This window comes from Lygodium microphyllum, chromosome 4 (genome assembly GCF_053477565.2).
Source record: "Lygodium microphyllum isolate KBCC chromosome 4, Lygodium_microphyllum_v1.1.10, whole genome shotgun sequence".
Lineage (NCBI taxonomy): Eukaryota > Viridiplantae > Streptophyta > Polypodiopsida > Schizaeales > Lygodiaceae > Lygodium > Lygodium microphyllum.
Window position 1 is genome coordinate 36,086,627 of NC_141138.1, and position 23,664 is coordinate 36,110,290.

The 23,664-nt window shown below is 39.7% G+C and overlaps 1 protein-coding gene across 2 annotated transcripts; it reads right to left on the minus strand.

The window, feature by feature from the left end:
* Positions 1-16,533: 16,533 nt before the first annotated feature.
* On the minus strand, positions 16,534-21,293 carry LOC148036941 (kihadalactone A synthase LFS-like). Of its 2 annotated transcripts, none has more exons than XM_087675868.1 (11): positions 20,930-21,293; positions 20,427-20,616; positions 18,978-19,067; positions 18,771-18,822; positions 18,508-18,629; positions 18,117-18,214; positions 17,945-18,003; positions 17,779-17,835; positions 17,561-17,606; positions 17,391-17,470; positions 16,534-17,186 (listed from the first exon to the last, which is right to left on the minus strand). In XM_087675868.1, the coding sequence occupies exons 1-11, from the start codon at positions 21,023-21,025 to the stop codon at positions 17,117-17,119; spliced, it is 960 nt and encodes a 319-aa protein (XP_087531994.1). In that variant the 5' UTR covers positions 21,026-21,293; the 3' UTR covers positions 16,534-17,116. The 2 variants fall into 2 exon arrangements, with proteins under 2 accessions (XP_087531994.1, XP_087531993.1); XM_087675867.1 differs by having other exon boundaries at positions 16,623-17,186; positions 18,117-18,217; positions 20,930-21,292.
* Positions 21,294-23,664: the final 2,371 nt, after the last annotated feature.

The window sequence follows — 23,664 nt, forward strand, 5'->3', positions numbered from 1 at the left end:
ACTGGCGACCCAATGGAAGCAAGTGTATCTGCAATCTTCTTCACCTTCATGTGGTAGTCATTGATGCTCATATTTTCTCTTTGCACATTATGCAACTCTTGCTTGAGCTGCATTTTCCTGGCTTGCGTATTTGTACTATACATTTTTGACAAAGTATCACATGCCTCCTTTGGCGTACTTGCATTCTGAATATGCACAATCATAGAGTCTGAAATGCTGATAGACAGCCAATACATAACTTTCCTGGCTCTCTCATGCCATGCTTTAAATGCCTGCATTTGCTGTTGATTGGGAACATCAGGAAGAACTAGTTCTTCTTCATTTCCTACAACAAATTCCCAATATCCTTTTCCCATGAGGAAATTCGTCATTCTAAACTTCCATCCTTGGAAGTTGTTCTTGTCAAGCTTTTCAGTGACAATCTGTGAAAGAGAATCAGACGCCATTACAAAACACTGCAAAAAATTCTGTCACTGCAAAAAACACAGCTTCACCCTCACAAGGGCAAATCTGCAAAACTGGTGAAAGTGGTATTTGACCACTCAGTCACTTCCTAGTGACGATTTTGCATAAACAGGAACCAAGGATGATTCTGTAACTCCCAATGTCTCTGCGCACAAGCATACGATGCAATTTCTACAGTAACTTTTCACCGACCTGTGGAACAGTGGCTACACAGCATAAAACTGGGCCTTTTCTTGAGTGCGTGCAGAAAACTTCCGCCTCCAAAACAGGCCCCGAAATGGCCTCAAATCAAAAAAACAAGGTCGCCAAAGGCTAAAGCCCTTACCCGCAGCATATACGGCCCTCTTGCTTCACTGCGAAGAGCGACTCAACCAGAACACCGCGAGCTTGGCTTGCTTTCTTGAGCTCCTTACCACGAACAAGGCTCTGATACCATGTCAAGATTGTGGGAGAGAAGGAAGGAGTCTCACTTGTAGCTTTCTTGCTTGCACAATGGGGGATTACACATAGAGGTGGAGGCTGAAAATAGTTTTCCTCTTCTTAGTTGTGTAAGCCAAAAAGAACTCAAGTACAAAGAAATAGAAGAACCCTATATATGGGTCTGAAACCAAACTCAACTAACTAAGGTGGCATACTAACTGAGCCACGAACTAGAGTAGATAAGGATAGCTATCATGTAGCTATTATTCATGGGCGGTGTACCAACCGCGTCTGCAACTGACAAGTCGTTGACATAAATACACAACGGTCACCCTGGCGTATCACGAGTGGAGATCGATATCTCAACAACTATACCTTGTGGAAGTTCAAAATTACAACTATCCTTGATTCTTATGAGCTTTTGGAGACTGTGCGAGGGGCTGATGTAGAACCACAGCCTACCCCCAACCCATCAAATCCTAGTGTGATGATTCCTTCGAATACATAACTTCTACGAGCTTGGAAATGAAGGAATGTAGATGCATTGTGTGCCCTAGTTACAAGTTGTTCTAGCAGTGTTCTGACTTTGATTTAGCATACAACCAAAGCATCAGAGGCTTGGAATGTACTGAGGAGTCAGTATGAAAAGTAAAACCAAACAAGGATTCAAAACTTGGAGAATCAACTAGCAGCGGAGAAGTTTGCTGAAGGAGAGACAGCTAAAGCATTCATCACTCGGATTAAGAATTTGCGCGACCAAATGACTGGTGCTAGGATACAAAAGACTAGTGAGGAGCTAGCTCGGAGGAGTATTCAGATTTGTCTACAAAAGTTTTATGGACTAGTAACTACCCTTAATACTCAGATGAGACCTCAAGCTTTGAGTTTTGAGGAGTTTTGTGCATTATTGCTGGAGAAGGAGTTAAGGCTGAAAGCCCGAGAAGGAAGCAACAATGGAGATGCTGCATTCTCTGCCAATGCAAAAGGCAAAGATGGTTCCTCCACAAAAAATGATGGTGACAAAAAGAAAGGTGGTAAGAAGAAGTTTCAAGGAGAGTGCTTCTACTATAAGAAGAAAGGACATGCAATCGCAGATTGTTGTGTCAAGAAGGAAGATGAAAAGAATGGTACCCTTAAAAGTAAAGGGAAAGAGACAGCTACTACGGTTAAAGCAAAGTTGCTTCATGGCGACCATTGAGGAGGTGTGCTCCTCGGTGCAAGAAGAATCTATCACTGACTCATGGGTGTTAGATAGTGAGGCCTCCCGTCACATGACCAACAAGAAAGTTCTATACATTTCTATGCAGCCTCTACAAGAATCCATCACTGTGACGGTTGGAAATGATGCAAAATGCCCTGCTACGGGCATAAGTACTATTTCATTTGTTGCTGCAAATGGTGATGTCAAAAAGCTTTCAAATGTGTTATATGTTCCCAAAATTAGGAGAAATATGTTATCAATTGCTGCCATAATTGATCTTGGTCATGAAGGTTCAAGAAGACAGGTGCAGAAATTCTTGATAGTGATTCCAAAGTTGTTGGCAAAGGAGAAATAAGGAACAACCTATATGAGCTAAGTGCTCTTACAACCACCATTGGAGTGGGCACAAGTAAGCTTTGGTATGAAAGGTTTGGACACATCGGATTTGCAATGTTGAAGGAGATGCACAAGCAAGGTATGGTTGCTCACCTACCTGCAATGACTGAATTGAAGGAACCATGTGAAGCTTGTATGATGGGCAAGAAATAGAGAAAGGCATTTCCACAGGAAAGCAAGAATAGAGCACAAGCTTCTCTAGAGTTGGTGCATGCTGACTTGTGCGAAAAGATGCCTATACGGGCCTTGTGGGGATCTTCTTATTTTATGTTGATTGTTGACAACTACAGTAGGAAGATGTGGATGTACTTCCTTCGTGATAAGGCTCAAGCTTTTGGTAAATTTAAAGAATGGCTAAAATGAGTTTGAAATGACAGACTTTGGCTTACTACACTATTGTTTGGGAATTGAAGTCTGGCAAGAGCCAGGAAAGATCTTCATCTCTCAGAAGAAGTATGCATGGGAGATCTTGAAGGCATTTGGCATGATCGAGTGCAAGGAGATAGCTACACCTATGGAGGTGAACGCAAAGTTATCCGTTGAGGATACATCAACACTAGCAGACATTGGGAGGTACAAGAGGATGGTCGACAGTCGGTCGACAGATCTACGTGTGTAACACCAGACCAAATATCGGTTTTTTTGTTGGTGTTTTGAGTAGGTTCTCAAAAAAACCTCATGAGAGTCATTGGAAGGCTGGGATGCGGGTGCTCAGATACTTGAAGGGAACTCTTGACTATGGTATCACATATAGTTCCGCAACTTCTCTTGTGGGGAATTATGACTCAGATTGAGCAGGAGACAGTGATTCTAGGAAGTTAGTTTCCAGTTATTGTTTCTCTTTGGGTTCAGGAATTTTCTTGTGGATTAGTAAGAAGCAGCCAATAGTGGCATTGTCTTCTACCGAAGCAGAGTACAAGGCAGCTTGTTTTGCTGCATGTGAAGTAGTATGGTTGAGATGGATCCTATGGCATATGGGAGTGTAGGATGAAGAACCAACTGTGCTGAGATGTGACAATCAGAGTTGCATCACCATTGCCAAAAATCTAGTGTTTCATGCGCGCACCAAACATATAGAGATCGAGTATCACTATGTGCGTGATTTAATGGAGGATGGGATAGTGGAACTTGTATACTGTCCAACAGAGGAGAATGGAGCGGATATCTTCACCAAAGCACTTACGAAGGATCTGCTTCAAGTTCACCTTCAAAGACTCGGCATTGGGCCGAGGAGATAGTTCACCTATAGGTGGACATTGAGGGGGGGTGTTAGATATGCTCAATGCCCCACCCTCATAATGTGCCACCAATGATCCATGGTGCTCAAAGTTGTAAGGCCCCCATTATGAGGAGAAGCCAAATGTGAGCCCGGATATTGGTTGAGTCTTGACTTGCATATCAGATGAGGTCTATGTGATCGGATGGCAAAAAGGGGACCATTGTGGGTCTAATCTTTGGGTTGGACTGAGTAGTTAAGCTGGTAGCAACTTGAGGCACATTGCATCGAGTTGCGGGGTAAGGGAGCTAAAAGGGGCCCCTATTTTGGGGTCCGGAAGCTGCGAAAGCGGCCCCTGACTAGGGGGTCCCATGGGGGCTAGCAGCCCCCCTTGCGGGGGTCCAAAGGCAACACCCCCAGCCCGACGGTAAAGGGAATATTCGTTGGAATATTCCCTGGCCGACTAGTGGAGGCTCATATGGTAGGTTGGTCAGGCCGACCTAACCGCTTTCGAGGGCTATAAAAGCTAAACCCCTTCACAGTCATCGATCATCCATTTTTCACCCAGTCAAATCTTTTCCAGCTAGCCTTAAGCTCTTCACCTATCTTTTTTCTAGATCGCCATCTAAGCTTCACAATGGAAATGAATGGGTGGACAGAGCCATCTCTGTATCAATTGTTTGGATCTAAAGAAAATTTCTAATTCTCCTCTTATCTATTGTGTACTCTCTATCTCTATCTCTTTCTCAGATTCTGTTCGCTGCACCGTGCAATTTTTACACACGATATAAGTAATCGAGCAAGGAAGCATGAAGATGGTCGATAGTGGCTATGTGGAGCATCAACGCGAGCGGCCTGTGAATCTCCAAAATCATGAAAAATTAAGTAGTTTTATTGTGGTAAGTCTTGGTTTAAAAGAAAATTCAATTCTATTATTATTTTCATCATGAAATTGAGATGTGTATGGGCTAAAATTTAACATGGTAGGAGAACCATAGGGGCTACAACATTCAACTGGGGGTGCCCTCTGTATGCATAAATTGAGGTGAAGTAGTCACCTATGTATGGGAAGCTCCTCATGATTGGAGTTGGAATGGAAAAAACATTGGACTACAATTTGATACTCATATCTACAAATGCAGTATTTAGATAGATCACTTCGTATTACCCAGATGCTCCTAGCCACGAGGCCATGAGGGTTGTTTGGAGAGCGTATGAGCCCACCTAGAGCCTTAGAGCTAATGTCATGCCCAATTTTTGGTCCCAATAGGTGGGGCATTTTTCGAGAGCTGCAAAGTTATCATCTTGAATTGAACCTCAATACTTAAAAAGTTATTTGCAAAAATAACAAAGATATAAAGAAAGCATGATGATGTGGTTTGTAGTTGTAATATTCTTTACTTTTAAAAAATACAAATCGGGGGATCATCAAAGTCAATAACAAGGGATGAGGGCTACCACCGATGAGCAAGAGAGGCAACCTATGGAAAATGGGTTGCTATTGATCACTCGGTGGTGTCCTTGAAAGACCGTCCATCAAAGTGAAACCATGGTGCCAGGACCATCTCCATGGGGAAAAATCTCAAATATGCAATCTAAGAGAATAACATATCTAAGTAAAAATCTTCACACTCCCTAAACTCCTCTAAGACAAATAAAAAATGGATACCAAAATCATCTACACTATCAAAATAAAACATATCCACTAAACTATCAAATAAAGGATGCTCCTGAATGGCCTCTAACATAGGCATATCAAATATAAGCAAACTACTATCATGCACATCATTGAAACTCTCCATCACCTCATGTAGCAGACACACAATTCCATCATCATAATAGGGTATATGTGCCACTAGTAAATATCCCAAGGAGCAACCCTCAGTCACATTTACGTATTGACAAATATAGTCCCAATAGGGACAACTATCATCTAGCTAAAGATCAAGATATGATGTTGTATACTCACATAGCTAGCAAACCATTGGGCAATGATGGTGTGGGTTAATCACACTCCACTAGGCTTGGCACTTCCCTATACATGAGTGCTAGCTCTTTTTCACCACATCACTCTTAGGGGAGATTTGTTACCATAGTTAGATATTGTTTTCATATATAGATACTAAATTATATGAATACACTTAGGACTGCCATGGCACCTTTTTCCCTCTTAATAAGTTTTTTTGCCTAGCCTTATATATATTCCTATTTAATTTAGGATAGTCTTGTAAATGTTCTCTATTAATACTTCTTAATACACTTAATGTTGTGCTCTCTCTCAAACTTCTTCTTCTCCAAGGTGTCTATGTGTGTTCCTACAACCCTAAATCCAATAGTTTCTCCCTTTTTATATGAACCCAATGCATTCAAAAGTATGAATGATAAAAGATTCTTAGTTACATAATTATCTCCATATTTTAAAAATGGGTGGATAAAGAAATGAAATCTCATCTATCCATGCATTAAAAGTGGTAATTGGAGAAGTCAAAGCTTACTACGACATTTTAATAGATGAATTATCATGGTATCTAAAGTTTTATGAAAATGTTTAAGAATACCATATCTATTAGCATGAGCCAAATCTTTAGAGAATAAGAATCAAAGTAGAGTAGGAAGAGATTGCACTAAAGTGGTGAGAAAGTAAATCTCATAAGAATACCACAAAATTTCCTTTCGTATCATCCTACTAAAGCTAGAAGAGTGTCTTCTATAGTCCAAGAGTTAATTTGCAAACACTCTTATAGTGTAAAAGAACTAATACATATCAAAAAAAGGAATATATATAACTTAATTCACAATTTTATAACATTAAAACTAAAATAAAATACATTTAAATGCATTTAAATAATAGAAAAATTAACACATCTTATGTATGCGATCATTTTTGTAACTCTAAAAAGGAGGTATACCAAATAACAAGGTGGAATGAGAAAGAAAAATAACGAGCGATATTGCTTTTTATTTAGGATAGTTCAACATACAAAGTAGCATTCCATGAAAGAGTTTCAATCATCGGGATGTATATTAGTTACATATGACCAGGTGGAGTGGCATAAGATTTGCCTTTGGCCTTGGGTGGCTAAACCCTTATGCCTTAAAACGTTGACTCTAAACCAATTCCATTAGAAACATACTAACATATTACATCCAAAGTATATGGCCTTTACAATATATCTCAAAAAAAAGAGCATGTCAAATGTAGTGATACACTCTTTACATACACTACAAAGATATAGGGGAATAGTGATGGGGCAGTTGCGATGCATATCAGCAGTGTTGCTAAATAGCGATGCAAACAGCGACGGTACTCAGAGAAAAAAAAGTTACCGAAACCCAAGCGCGGCATTTTGAGAGAAGGAGAGCTTCTTGCCGCCGCCAGTGCCGCCATCGATGTTCATGAAGAAGAGGAGGAAGTGCACGAAGGGCAAAGAGGGACCATCGCAAAGATGAGACCAAGAATCCATCCTCGAGCCTTTGTGGTGAGTACGTTGCTCCCTCTTGGTTTGTTCTTATTCTTTCTTCTTTCTTTGGTTTGTTTTTGTTAAGAATGAGGTGCATTGAGGGACAAAGAGAGGAAATGAGAGACGGAGAAGAAGAAAGGAAAAGGAAGAAAGAACGAGAGAGAGAGAGAGAGAGAGAGAGAGAGAGAGAGAGAGAGAGAGAGAGGGAGGGAGGGAGGGAGGGAGGGAGGGAGGGAGAGAGGAGAATGAATGGTCAGGCATACCCAATACAATGCCCAAATACAAGTATCTAAATTGTGCGCCCATGCACATACAAAAATAATAAATAAATATCAAACGCCTTGATAAATAGGCGCGACAAAATATAGGTGCCATGCCTAAGGTATGCGCCCATCAAAATATTGACGATAACTGGAATACATGCTATCCTCCAATGCTTTCCACCGCCACTGCTGCTATCTCTACACATCAACTGAAGCATTCACAATCGTTAGTAAAATAATACAATTAAACCGACAAAGTTGAATACCTAGCAGTCTTTAGCTACATAAATAAATTAATTGGTTAGAAATCAATTCTAACCTTAATTTATCACGAAGTGCGCACTCTAAACTCATAAATGTTTATTAATTTAAATATGTATTTTGCGGAATCATTCGCTATGGAATCACCCATGTACACACTAAATTAACAAAACGCCCGAAAAGGATAGGCATCCCCATCGACTTCTCGCACAAAGAATCCACTTTATGTATGAGCCCCGGTAATAAAAGTTTACGGAATCCACCGTAAAACCTCACAGAATCCACCGTGTAATATGCCTCGTGGCATCACTCTGAATACATCCAGCATTTGATCTGGGATCAATCGCGACTTGGTAAGATCCCAAGGGTTTCGTAAGCTGAGTTTGCTTGTTTACCCCTTTTCCTTAGGTTAGGGTTTATACCCAGTTGACCCAAATTGTCACTACCTTAGGTATCCTTATGTCTTAGTGGACAACCCCGTTGTCCTAACTTGGTTGGTCAATTGCTTTCTTGGCAATTCGTAACTGTCCTAGCTTGGCAAATCAGTTCCCAAGGAAGAGTGATGTAGCAGGATGACTACTCATCCTCTAGAAAATTAGACTTATACTTAGAACTCGCCAAACTTGGTCTTAGGAGTGACAATACTATTTTGTGACTTAGACACAAGACCATATGACGTTGAGCTCGTACCACGAGATAGGTGTCGGTATCTGACTTGTGGGATTATATCTTTCTTCATACGGTCTTTCTTGATCAAGAATACCATTGATCAAGATAAGGGCTTGGGAGTCCTCTTGACCCAACCCAACCCTAACCCTACTAGGCCGATAACGCTTTGGCCCTAGGGTTCCTAAATTCATACGGAAGTCTAGTATTTGGTCAATTGATCCTTAGGATGAGAACCCTAGATCATTCTTGCATGGGCGTTTAGATAACCCTAACATTCCGTGAATGTGGGTAGGACCTTTAAGATCGGAAATATTAGGTTGGCATCCTAAGTGCGATACTAGGCAGAATTTTAACATAGCTTAACCCTATCTAGCACATTGAGGTGTTTGTCATACACTAACTATTTACGCCTTTATGAATCCCATGTGAGTTACACAATTACAAGCGATTTACCGACAAGAGGTGATCTTTTCCTTAGAGATGCAAATACTTTCCCTAAAAGATGTAAATAACCGCAAGATGTAAGAGATGTATCGTTCCAAGCGAGTATGCAATTTCAACCCATAGACTTGCTTTTATACAACTTATAGTGATCTTTCTTTCCCTTGCCCTATGCGATATTGATTGACATTCAGAGCTTATTCTTTAAAACCCTACGTTTTACGCATCGAATTCAAGCTTTAATATGAAGATGCATCCTTTCCCAAATTCAAACTTTGATAAAAGAACTCCATGCATGAGCGAATGTCACGAGTCCTTCATTGATTTAATCCGTCTTTTATCACTTAACCCAACCTAGAATCTAAGTATCATCGCATGCAATTTGTAAAGTACATAAATCCTTTCCATGCATTGCAACTATTCGTACATCATTTAATGACCGTCTATGATTATCTTCTACATGAGTCACAACTAGGAAATTACTACGTAAGTGCATTATGTGTTTATGCCCTATCCTTTGCGCGATGCAACAAAGATGCCTTTGCACAATTCCATCTTTTTACTTATGCACCATATGTTCACCCTAACCACGGAAGTGCAAGCAATTTCAAATGCTTGACATGCAACTAAATTTTGTAGATCGAATGAGTATATAAATTTCCCAATGCATTTAAATTTCCCTACGAGAATTAAAGACATGCTTAATGCATCCTTTCCATGCGGAATTAATTTTCTAAACCTGGGTATTAAGAATCGGGGCATTGTCCACTCTTGTACTCGGGTTGGAAGCTCCTACGTGTGCTCCTCTTGCCTTTTGTTTAGGAGCCATTGATGCAGTAACTTTTGACTCAGTGAAATTCCCCTTGGCTTTCTTACGCGTTTTGAAGTCACTCTGCCCAAGATTCTCCTCTTCCACACAAGAAATGGAGCCTTGCAGTCACAATTTTGAAAAATCGGGGACACGAGGTGAACAAGGTCTAGGGAAGCCTTAATAGAAGCTTCCAAGCTTTTGGGGAACAGGAAAATGACGTGGATGGAGGAGATGATGAAGATGACAATGGCAATGATGATGATGATGATGATGAGGTAGAGGCGGCAGCAACCTGTGGCGATGGTAGCAACTCTCAGGCAGCGGGCAGCTCCATCATGGCCCCTCCCAAGCTTTGGGGGGGGCGGGGGGGGGGGGGGGGGTTTTATATGCTAAAGGTGGGGGGACGGGGTAGCCACACAAGTGGCGGGCTGCATGCCTCCTCCCCATGCCCCTCTACCACTCACTCATGCTCATACTCCCTCTTCCCGCCATGCAACGGCTGAAGGGGAGGGAGTTAATACATAAAAAAATTTGCAAAAATTATCCCTTTTTTTTCATGAAGGGGTGTTCCCACGTGGGCTTGCGGTTTCAAGCCACAGCTTCCTATACACGACGCGGGGCTGGTGTTTGTTGATGCACATGGAGGAAGCACTTAGCCCAAAGTTTTTTTGTTGCAGGAGATTACTCGAAATTGCTCTTACGTGGGATGTGCGGGATCTAGGGTCGTTAATATTTCATTGCGAAAATATTACAGGGTTGTCACTAAAGATCCCTATCATTGAGTGGTTTTGAAAATGGGAGTGTATTTAGGCATTATTTTTACCAATAATATAACAGAATATAAGGAATTGCTTATAGGGCTAAATCTAGCCAAACATGGCAGTATTCATTAGTTATTAGTGAAAGACGACTCGTAGTTGGTGATCAACCAATTGAATGAGACCTATAGTATAAGGGATGCAATTATACGGATGTACCATTGTGCAGCCTTGGACATAGTTGAGATCTTTGGGACAATGACTTGCCAATTGATTCTCAATGGAATCACTTTGCAGACTCCCTAGCTAATTATGCCTAATTTGAAGATATCTTTCTCAACTATGGTCCAAAGGGGCTTTTACAAGTGTCTATTAATATCAGCCCAGGGCTACTATGGGAACTACTTGTTGACATGTCTTGCTTTGGCTACGGATGGTTAGTGCAGATTATGAGCAAGGTTGCAACCGATCATTTTTCTATTCTTTCATGGAAGCATTGAATAGTTCAACAAGATACTCGTCAAATACCCCTTGTCATTTATGCAAGGGGGTTAGCCAACAATTTGATCCATTTAGTATAGGACCTTAGCAGACCATCCCTTTGTCTAGGTTTTGTGCTTTAATAGGTCTTATGTAGGGACCAAGGGTTTGCTTTCAAAATTTAGTTTGTTGCATAATGTGCTTTTTTATAGTTATATTTCATTAGGCAAAGTGTACCATTTCATTTTGTTCCTTGGTGCAAGGGATGTTAGTTAGTGTTATTTTACAGGAAAGTTCATCCATTGTCAAGGAAGGTATATTGTGCATCAATGTGGACACTTCTTCAATCCTAGGTATCTCTATAACCTTGTCCCTTTAGGGTTATTGATTTTTGTTTTGTGAGGTAGGGGTTGGGATCACTTGTGCATGTCTTTCCATGCATCTGAGGCTGAGAGTGGGTTTCTATGATCCAAAAAATCCAAAAACATGCCAAATTTTGTTAATTTGAGGTAAAAATCAAAACTCGCTAGAAGCGACAAATGTGGACCTAATGATTGTAAGTAATCGTGGAAGGCGGGATTTAAAAGCACTTCTAAAGACGAACCTCGTAGAAATCTTAGATTTTTAGTAATTTTTTCTAGTGACATAATGAAGTGCAACAAGTTCTAGGCGGTGCAGAACTTTGAGAAGGTTGTGTAGAAATTTTCAAACTTTGATTCGACCACCAAAAGCTAGAGTTGTGGTGCCGAGGCAAAGGAGATCAAAAAGGTTAGTGTAAATGAGATTTTAATGAGAAGGGTGGTGACTCTTGGGAGCCTAACACCCAAAAGTTTTGCATGAAGGGGGGTGAGGGTTTGGAACATGGTGAAAAAAAAAATGGTGCCATGATTGCACAATGCCATGAAAAATGGAGACAGGGGGCTAGAGAGCAAACAAAAAGCATATGATCCAATCTCATCAACCTCTTCTTCAATTTTTTCACCTCCAATTTCCAATCTCGCCCTACAAATGATGGCCTACAAGCAAAGATGCAAAATTAGTCTTTCTTTCTCCTCCCTCTCTCCCCTCTTGAGGGTAGTTCATGTGGAAATTATTTAGAGAAGATCAGGATGGAGATTGGTTGTAGAGCTTGAACCAGATTGATATGGGATCATGCCGATGCTAAAGACTGATGACCAACATTGTTTGGAGACTAATGGCAATTCAATCGTTGTCCATAAAATCAATTTTTGAGACTCGAAATATGAAAATTTGTGAAAAATCTCTTTTCAAATGAAAATTTGGATTCTTTTTTACATTTTATGGTGCAAATCATGTTTATATATGATGAAATTTTATTTGAAGCTTGATTGTGATGTATTTGAGGACTCTGAATCATAAAATGTAGAAGTCATATTCGTAATCATGAGTTATTAATGTTTGAAAATCCAAAATGTGTGTTTTAAGTGGAAAAATGATATTTTTATTGGTTTTGGGTGATCAAATCATGTTCATATGGGATGATATTAAATATGAAGATAGATTATAGTTCCAATTAATTTATTGACTCAAAAAATCAAAAAATATAGCATTTTATGTAAAGAACCTCCCTTTTCTCTCTCCTCCCTTTTCTCTTGCATAATGGCAATTCTTAGCGTTATAGAAAAAGAGTGAATTCGTAAAGACATAATCTCTTGTCAACCCATGTAATATGATGGAGCATCTTGAACCTGGCAATCTCTGGTAAACATTTTTGGTATATTTTCTCTTTTTTATGCCTTCTTATGCTACGTTCTTGCTAATGCAAACAAAAAATAATGAAATTTTACAAAAAGTGCTACTAACTAATTTCAAACACCAAAACTACTTACGATGAAACTTAAAATGTTGAATATTATGCTCACTTAAAGCACATACATATGCAAATAAAGAGTTTGTGCAAAAGAACAATCCTTATATTCAAGGAAATATTACAATAGTTTGTAGAGATTCGATTGTCACATCCTGAAAGAATCCATGTTGATTTTACAGGTATTACTAGAGATCAAGAACATAATCCATCAACATTAGTGGTTGGCCATGTATCCTCCATTCCTTCCATCTTTCACTCTTCTATGACAACATTGACCTTACAAGTAAAAGCATCATTCACATCTTTGAGTCACCGCCATGCCACAAGAAGACAACACCCAACCTCTTACAAAAGACAACTACCACTCCTCCCATAGGACCACTGCACCATGGGTGTTACATAGTATACTCATCTACACTCAATGTAAGTGTGAAGCGATTGAGATGTTCGTCTAGGAGGGGATAATGTTAACCTCAAGACAAGAGAATTAATTTTTTCAAGCTTTGTCACATTACCTTGAGAAATTATAATATAAAGACAATGTGATATTGTAAAAACTTGTGAGATTTTTGCTCATTCTCATGCAAATTTTAATAACTTTTGAAGATAGACATCCCACAACAAATGTTATGATTGTGGAAATGAAACTTCTATTCACTTTTCAAGACCACAATAACCTAAATGAGGTGCATGCAATATTCAAGGAACTAGTTATACAAAGTGGAAATGGTGTCCAATTTGTGGAAACCCCAACGCTAACCCTAACATACAAAAGTCAAAATATTGCATAGAGACCTCATTCATGTGTGTGCAATTTTGAGCAATCTCTTCTCTTTGCCATCGTTGAGAGTGAGGGATCGAGGACGCGAGAGAGCTCAAAGATTGTGTAAATGAGGTACTTGGATTGAGAAGTTCATCTCCTTCTCTTGCTTCTCTCTTTATCCCAATGATAAGAGGTTGAGAGTAGAATGTGTGTGAGGGAGATTTGTGAGCCAAAAGAAGAGATCCAAGCATAGTGAAGCTCTATTATGACTATTTCTTCCCCTTCTTATTCTCCATCCTCTCCTCTTAAGGTGTTCCTATTGCAGATGCAGAGTGAAGAATTGTTCGAGAGAAGCATAATGTGGGTCATGGACCCATTAATGAAGCTTGTATTCTTGCTATCTTGAATAAGAAGAAAGATTGCACTATTGGTTTGGAGATAGCATGTAAGGTAGTTAGATGAGAGAGAGCTTGGTCCAACCCACGACGGCTAAAGCTCTTGAACTAATAGGAGCTTCACCCAAAGTCCCATTGTCACACGTAAAAAATAGCATGGAGTCTCTTCAAACATAGTAAAAATAAAGCAACTCTCCTTATATGATAGAGTCAGTTAAGAAAGGGTCTAGCATGTTGTTGCCTCATAGGGTGCCACAATGCTGCCATAAGTTTGTTATCCTAGTCATAACTGCATCTTGGGCTCGTTAAGTATGGCCATTGTTTGACAAGTGGGCATCAGGAGCCATTAGTACTATGTGAGTAATAACTTTTGGTAGGATTCTTTTCAAGTTTTCGTATGATCAAGGAAGCATATCAATATATTCCCTATTAAGTAAATCCAACACCTTAGTGAGATCATCAGTTATAAAAATGTGCAAGGGTTTTCAATCCTCTCCAAATACTTTCACCTTAATAGGACTTTCTATAAGTTTGTCGACATCACCTTGCTTCTCATCCATTGGCGTCATTATTACCCAATCTCCCTTCTTGAAGAATGTGAACCTTATTAGGAGATCTTGGGATTCTTCTGTGCTTCAACCTTGGGAGTTATTTTTCTTCCTCAATTTCTTTAGCTTCCTTCTTTGTAGATGCCACAATAGGTCTCTTTTTTTCCACTTAGAAAATTGAGGGATTTTTAGGTTATGCTAATCTCATACTTTGAGCAAGGCTCCAAAGATTGCCCATTGATTCTCTCTCATTTATAATCTAGGATAGGAAGGAAATCTAGCCATTCCCATTCTAATTTTTATTTGACCATTTCATCATAGACTAATAGTCATGTTACTTCCTTTGGAGCAAGATATTCTATGATTTGGTCTATTAGGCATAGCTTATAGAACCTAAGCAAGGAATAGAGAGTACACAAAAAATTAAAAGAACAAAAATTTCTTTAATTCCAATAGACTAATACAAGATAGATCTACCCACCTATGGGCTTCCACTATGAATCTTAAATGGCATTCAAGACAAATGATAGGTGAAGACTACAAGGCTTGCTAGAAGAATGTTGACTGGGTGAAAGATAGATGAGCATGGCTTTAAGGGAGCTACCCTTTTGTAACCTGCAAAGGTGACAAAGTCGACCTAACTAGCATACCTATTGACTTTCACTAGTAGGCCAAATAATATGCCCTTTACCATTTGTCCGAAGACACGTTGTCCTCAAGCTACAGCACCCAAGCAAGGGCCATGAACTACCTTGGAGTTCTTGATAACTCCCACACCTCACAACTCAATGTGTCCCTTAACTTTCTACCAACTTACAAAGGCTAGTCCATAAAGGTTGCCTTTTGCCATTTCGTCACATAAACCTCATCTAGCCTATAAGTTTGGACCCAATCAAGCTCACACATAACTTCTCCTCATAATAGAGACATTACAACTTTGAGCACCATGGATCATTGGTGGCACCTTACAAAGGTTGTGAATTGAGCATATCTAACATGATCCTCAATTCTTTAACAAACTCTTCCTTCTTTAAACCTTCTTTAAAAGAGACTTCCATCTTACATTCTAAATAATCTCGAGGTTTAGAGTTGGTAAGAGTGCATAGCAAGTCATGCACACTAACTCAACTCCATTTGATATCTTTCATTAGCTCTTTCAACCTCTTCGTCAAGATTACTAATGGGTAGTGTTTTGAAGTTCCCCTCACAAAGAGTGCTTGGATAGGCTCATATTAACATCATGGTGTTTTGTAAGGCAATTTTAATAGTCTATTCACTAAACTCGTCTTTTTTCTTGCTTATCTATCTACATCCAAGGCAAATGAATATTGGTTTCAAGTATATGCATCCAATCTCTCTCATCTTCAAGGTAAGCCATGTACTGGTATAGCAATATGTGCATTGTGTACCTTCTTTAACATCATCAAGATAGCGTCAAGGTCAACTTTGGATGTCTTTTGATGTTTGATCCGTACTTTTACTATATTTGTACAATTTCTAAATGGCATGATTCCATCTCTATTCCATTATGCTAACCTTTTTTAAATGCACACATTATAAACCCATAAATTATTAAAAGTTACCCTCCCCCTTCCTCATTTGTCATTTTAGATATTACATTTTCCATAAATCATAAATCATTAATCTAGTAGTCTTTAGTGTCATTTTAGATATTACATTTTCCATGTGTCATTTAGAATTACATTTGCATCATGTCTCCCTCATTTGTCTTATCCCCCGCCCCCCCCCCCCCCCAAAAAAAAAAAAAGCTATTTTACTTATTCAAGATATGTAAATATTCTATATTATTCTAGTCATATTAAGTGTCATTTTAGATACATATTTCCATGTGTCAATTAGAATTATGTTTGGATTATTTGTCTTGTGTAATATTGCATTGATTTTCTAGTGGGTGCAATATTAATGTTTCAAGATATGCAAATACTCTGTATCAATCTAGTAGTCTTTAGTGTGATTTTAGATACTACATTTTCCATGTGTCATTACAAATTACATTGGGATCATTTGTCTTGTGCATTGCGTTCTTCGACTTTCTAGCGGTTGCCTTGGTATTGAAACCGATTCATGAAAATTTTTCTAATTTCTAATGCACCATGTTTAGAAGATTGTATTCTGGGATGATGGTCTTACCATATCGCCCAATTAAAAAGTTTCATACTATGAATTGTTGTTGACATTTGGGTTGATTCCTTAGTTTTGAGACCTACTCATAAAAATAATTCTAATTTTTAATGGCACCATGTTTAGAATATTGTTTTGAGACCTACTCATAAAAAATAATTCTAATTTATCATAACACAATGCTTAGAAGATTGTACTACAACATTGTGATGCTACTATATTATCCACATTGACATTTTCTACCGTGAGATGGGTGGTGCTATTATATTTGAAGAATCTTGGAGTTGCTCCATACTAAGAAAATACCACCTAATCCATTGATATACCACCTAATTGATTGGTTGTGATATCATAGCAAGGCCTTACCTGACTTGCCAACTCTTCATGCTTATTTGGCTACTTCTATAAGAATGTAAGATTGTAAGTGAACAAGCCTAGAATTCTCTTTGCTTATGGTTTGCATGGCTCCTACTTAGTTGTGCGGTGAAACTCATACATTATATGTACAAGAGAAAAGATGGTGGAAACAAGTTGAGCTTTGATCAAGCTTGCATGAGCATCCAAAATTGAGCAAATCTTCCTTTTCACCCCATCCTTAAATGGCGCCTTTGTAGCTTAACTTGTATCTTTCAATGAGATAATGTCCACTAGTTATCGGAGGGTACCTAGAACCAAAAAAAAAAGGTTTAGAACCAAAATGTGAAAAAAATGGGGGGGGGGGGGGGGGGGTATGTAATGATGATGATGGATGGTGGGATGATTAGGTGGTGGACGGGGTAGTGTGTGTGTGTGTGTGGTGGCAGTGGTGTGGGGTGCGGTTGGGTGGATGTAACTTCTTTCAAGATTCCAATAGAAGGGGAAGGTTAAACCTTGAAGGGTTTTCCTTTGAACAACATGCTGGTAAGCACTCCACTAGGCAATCAAAATTTGGATCCAAGAAAAATGCTATCTACAAATACACATCAAAATTACTATTAAGATATGTATTTGTTAGTATATAAAATTCAAAAAAAATGTTTCGATGAATTGTCAGACATACTGAATATCTTTCTTCTCCAGTAAGAACCACTCTATGCAAAGTGGACCTACAACCAATTTTACAATAGCTTAGAATTATGACCACCCATAGTATTCAATCTCACAAATGCAATTTAAAGAAAGGCTAAATAACATTTGAAAAAAGCGTCAACATGAAAAAAGGAAATAATAAGAAGTCAAAATGAATCAAGAACAAGGACAAGTCAAAAGCATACATACCTAAACAAGCCATTACTCCATCTCTCTAGCATGTCACCAAGATTCACTATAAATGCTCTGTTTAATCAAGACACTATCTTAATATGGATAGAATATGAAACTTTGGCAATTTGTGGAATGTTGAAATTCAACAATAAACCAATCCCAAAGAGTAAAGCCCACCTACCCTTTAAGGGGATAAACATCTTCCCATACTTGAGGAATTGCATCCTTGTCTTTGCATATCTACAAACGATGACAATTTCCATTACAACAAGTGAAACTTATGTTCCCAGGTAGATAGCAAACAAGAGAACTTTCAAATGAGAATAGACTACAGTTCAAAATAGATCACCAACCTGAAGCCCAGGCACACCATCTGTAGCAAGCAAAGTGACCATCCCATAATCAGAGTGAGCCCCCGCACCATATATTCCTTGCTCAGGGATCGACACCTCTTCTGACACCACACGCATTGAACATGCCTCAATATTATATAGTTTAAAAAAGCACAATTCAACTTAAAATACTAGAGCTATTCTTGTTCTACTTACAATACTCAATATTCTCATATCTCTTATGAATATCACAAAAGAAAGAGTTTACAAGAATGACGTCCACCCGATATTATGTTCCATTTAGAAATATTATGAACATTTGAGGAAATTGTACCTATGGGTTGATACTCTTTAAACGGTTGTCTATGCATGGTCTTTTCACCAATTTGTAAATGTCAAGACGACGACATACCTGGATAGTGTAGGAGTCGAACGTAGGCCATGGGAGAATCCATCAAACCAGGCTTCTCAAAGTAGGTCAATTCCAATTTAAGAGCTAGAGCCAAGAGTCTAGCAATTTTCCTTCCAACCATCCTGCACATGCACGAATTTATGTAAGCAGACCTACGAAGATATCTGCATGTACGACAGCCACTAATAGAATTTATGTAAGCAGACCTACGAAGATATCTGCATGTACGACAGGCACTAATAATTAAAGAACTCGCTACTCACAGCGTCTGCTCGTAGTATCTTTCCATGCTCTCCCTCCATCCAGGCAGTACATCTGAACTTTCCTGGTCGGCAATTCAGCAGCTCTCTTCAGTAGCCCTCCAGTTTGTGATAAGCAGGAAATTACAAAACTACTAGCACATTTCCAGTTTATTATATTATATGCTTTTCTATAGACTATTATGAATGAATATAACCACACAACATTACCTGAGGAGGGCCACTGGTTGGGGCCGTGGAATGGCTTTGTGTCGTCCTCCGCCATCTCCGGTCCGATGTAGAAGCCCTCCTTGCAATCTCCTGCGCATGCGCGTGTGCATTCAAAAAACCAAAAATCCCCTTATTATAACAGTCGGATCATTTCCTTGATAAATTAGGTAGGTAGGCTAAATCCCCTCCCAAAATCCAAAAATCTTGCCCAAGCCATTTTCTATCCGAGTATCGTGCGCATCACCTCTCTCTCTCTCTCTTCCCCAATATTCCAAGTATTTTCCGAAATAAGAAATTCACATAAGATTCATTATCCCCGAGGATTTTCTTTTTTAACGAAACAAAATCGGAAGCCAAGATTCTTATTTAGCTCCACAAGAGTTTTACGATCTTGGGCAATCGGAACCATCAGATTCTAAATTTTCCTCTTTTTTTTTTCCTTTATTTCACATCCGCGAAAGGTTACGGCCTTGAGGTGAAGACACACTTAAACAAATCCTAACTTGGAATTTCGGACAGTCCGACTTTTTGGTGTTTCTGGAGGGCTTGTATCGCACCACCTGCTTTATTTCCCTTTTCTAATTAGAAAATCGACTCTGGTTTTTTCAGTGAATAATCTATCTATCTATCGATAATCGCATGGTTCAAGTAAGAAGAGGAAATGCTCAATCAATTCACAAGTGTTTGGAAGTTTCTTGTGGAAATTAAAAACACGTGATATTCTTGGAATTCTTCTCAAAAAGCACATGATATTCTGGAAATGCGTGTCTTTTTTTTTTTTTTTCTCTGTAGGGCAAGTTATCAGTGATGGGAGGGGTGGCAGTGTCGAGACAATGTATGGGGAGGGGACACGTCAGGGAGAAATTGGAAGAATAAAGGGAGGGGAGGAGATTTCCTTAGCCATCGTGGACTTGCTGTAAGTGGGCGGTGCTAATAAAGTTATGGGATGTGTTATCTTCAAAAATCAATCAATCACAACACAATCGACGGAACATGCAAAGCTCCGTCTGCCACAAAAAGTAATAGTTTCGAATGGACTTGCTAAGGTTCCTGAGCTATCCATTGGCCTTTTCAAAAAAGAAAGTTGGGCTTGCTATAGTTCAATTATTCCATAAGCTTGGTAAAAAATCGTTTCCAACACGCAGCTATAATCATTGGCCGGAAACCAAGAATGTGGCCGTCTATTAGCCATTTACAAAAAAATCCACAAGCCGCCCTAATATTTACTTAATCTGCTTGTTAATCAGCCCGTCAACCCTGACTTGAGAATGATTAAGAGATTTTGGAGAAGTAAAAACCAGAATATGGGTAATCAAAACCGGCTTTGCAACTCAACAATTGCGGCTGCACTATATTTAGGATGAGCCAAAAGCCTCTGATACTATGGATCAACCATAATCCTTGTCCCGTTAATCAGGCTCAAGGCTAATTTGTAGGGTTTTGTGATACCTTTGGTTTGCCGTGCAGGGTCCAAGGTCTCGTCGCCGTAGGGGGTGTAGCCTCGATTCTTCTTGTTGCGGAAGACCCTCATCTTCTCCTCTCGACTGAGGGAGAAAAACCTCCTGCTCTGCCTGAAAGCTTCGTTCCACTCATCGACGCCATGGTTGATGACGTAGAAGAAGCCGGAGTCAAGGCACGCCTGCATGAGACACCAAAAATGAATCAGGACTGTGCAGATTCACACAAAACAAAACCAAAACAAACAAAAAAAAAGGGGGGAGAGAGAGAGAGAGAGAGAGAGAGAGAAACAAAAAGAATGCGTGAAGAAAAGTTAGAACATGGTATGGTGACGATGATTAAGGCGAAGGCAAAGCGGCGCAGGGGAGCGGCTCTCTCTCTCTCTCTCTCTCTCTCTCTCTCTCGTAATGCAACAGCAACACACAGACGCGAACGCACAACACGCACAGAGAGAGAGAGAGAGAGAGAGAGAGAGAGAGAGAGAGAGAGCAAACCTTGCGCAGGATTGATGCAGACGTGGCCAAGTCATGAGAGGCCAGGTCTATGCAAGCTAAAGAGGAGGGGCCAGGAGAATCTGAAGGGATCAGCATGGCGGCCTCCTACGACTGATTACTGTTGAGTCGAGCAGCTCGCACACAGAGCACAGACAGGAGGAGGAGGAGGAGGAGGAGGAGGAGGAGGGGAAAAGGACGAATAGAGAAGCAGAAGCAGAAGCAGCAGCAGCAGCAGCAGCACAGGCAAGAAGAAACAATCACGCGCGCGCCCTACAGATCAAGAGAAAAGATTGTGCTACTACCTCGAGCTATTATACATCAACTCCTCTCTCTCTCTCCCTTCCTATGATTAGGCTTCTATATGTCTGTGCGTATCACCAAATATTTATAAAATGGGTATTTACTGGGGGGTCGGTATTTAGCTCACATGGAGCCCGTCCACATGGGACACGCCAACCGCCCATGAGAACGGCCGCACAAAAGGAGAAGACAGAAGAAAAGCCAAGAGAGAACAAGAAGACAAAAAGAGACACAGCGACGGAGAGAGAGAGTCTAGCGAGAGAGAGAGAGTACTAAGTAGGCGGACGCCGTCCGACAATTTAAGGGAGCCATCTGATAAAAAGCTTTCTAAGGCGCAGCCTTGGGCCCCAATCCTCCCTCCACGGCCCACCCCATCCTTTCTTGCCATCCTCTGCTGGGCCCCAGCTGCTCCTCCAATGGACGGGCCCTTTCCACATTGGGCGCGCCCGCCCGCCCATCCCTCGGCCACTCGTCCTATAGGCATTTGTTTCATCACGTGCAGTTGCTGACACACAGCCATCCTAAGGGCGGATTCACACGACTGTTTGCAGAAACTGACCTTTGGTAGTTCGTCCTACAAAGACAACATTTGGCCGGCTTTCAACGTTCAAACCCAACGCTAGGCCGGTACCAAACCCCCCATCGCGCCCCCCCCCACCTTCCAAGGTTCAACACATACCATTGCACGTAGGCTACTATGAGGTCTACCTCATGCCTCATACCCATCCACGATTCAAACGTGTGTGAAAGAGGCCTCAGCCCTTACACAAAACTCCTTCTCCTTATCTAAAGGACTCAACATGCACTCCTCTCAATCCCACTAAGCACAAGCAATTAGCATTTGTAAGCAGTACTTAGAAGGCTATTCTCCTATACTAGTTGATGTGCACTCTTCAATATAGCAATGGAGTTATTCCATGGTAATTGTCCACAAAAGACATGCAATTGTTGCCTCTTTCTTCCCTTTTTGTATTTTTTCCACAGTCACACTTTGACATTCTTATAGTCAATAGACATATCCTAACTAGTTAAGATGCCTATTTGCATCGTATACACTGTCATCATTACTTGTAACATTTTCGAGTACAAGTATTATGAGCTCATTATTTTCTTGTTACATTTTCTAGCACAACTATTATGACTGTGTTCAAAGTGAAAAAAGCCCACATGACCAAGATTATGAAAGGTATCAGCATGCTCTATGAATGTCATATATTATTCAAAAGAAGGACATTCCAAGCATTTAAAAAATAGGATGTTCAATCAACTAGTCTATACTATTCTAGCAAAGATACTTCCAACTTACTTAATGCATGCTCCTTAAACTGTAATTAAGAGATTCCCTCAAATTAGGAACTAGGTGTAGCTACTTTTTGGATGAACATTCACACAATTAAGAAGAGAAACTTTAACAAATTAGAGAAAAACAAAAGTCAACCAATGCATACTCATACTGTCAAACTTATTACCATGCTTTAACACCTCAACTTGAAATTTCATGTAAAATGCATACAAATGTTTTAGAATTGCATACAAGCTCACTCTCACAAGGGTTGCTTCTCTTCAAGGATTTTCCTTATGCCCTTATCTATAGAGAAGTGCTTTGCCTAGTTCTTGTTCTGTCATTGTAATGCTACCATAAAGCAAGTCCAAATCACCACCACTTATTCAATCCTTTACAATAAACCTCACAAATCTCCCTATCATGCAAAAGTTGATTTGTTGTGGCGTTGCCTATAGAAAAGGGTTACAACTCCTTGTGAGAATGACATGGCTTCTCCATTCGTTGTAATAAGGTGACGATAATCCATTCTAGTAATCTACATCTTGGCTAGATTTAGTAGCTTGGGGATAAACTATTATCTTTTGGCTCTTAGTTTGAACGACACATTTAAACACGTTGGGAGCTTTGACCTATAGAAAGGAGCACATATAATATTGCCAAAGTAATTCTAGCATGTTTTAACGTCATAACCATCTATATATGTTTTATATGCATTTAAACATGTATATAAACATGCATAAAGATATTGGATACTCACAAGTATAAACATGAATTTACATGTATATTTGGTGATATAACAATCAAAAGCATGAACCCACTCATTTTGAACTTTTACGCAAATGTGTTGAAGGAGAAAAGAAAGGGAAGATTATAAAACCTGCAAACACAAGAGAGGAGTCATTTTCATTCATCTCCACGTAAACAAGAGTTGTGTGCATTGACCTAGAATAGGGGGAGATTCTTCTTCACATCCCAAACCTTGTATTTTTGCCCTTCTCTTCTACTTCTTCTTCTTCTTCAAACCTTCCTCGAACAATGAGGATGTTTATTATTCTTTCTCCCCTTTCGTTCAAGATTTTGTTAGTTTATTTCTTTGTTTTGTTTGGTTTCAGAAAATGTGAAAGGAATATTTTACTTAAGCTTGCTTTGT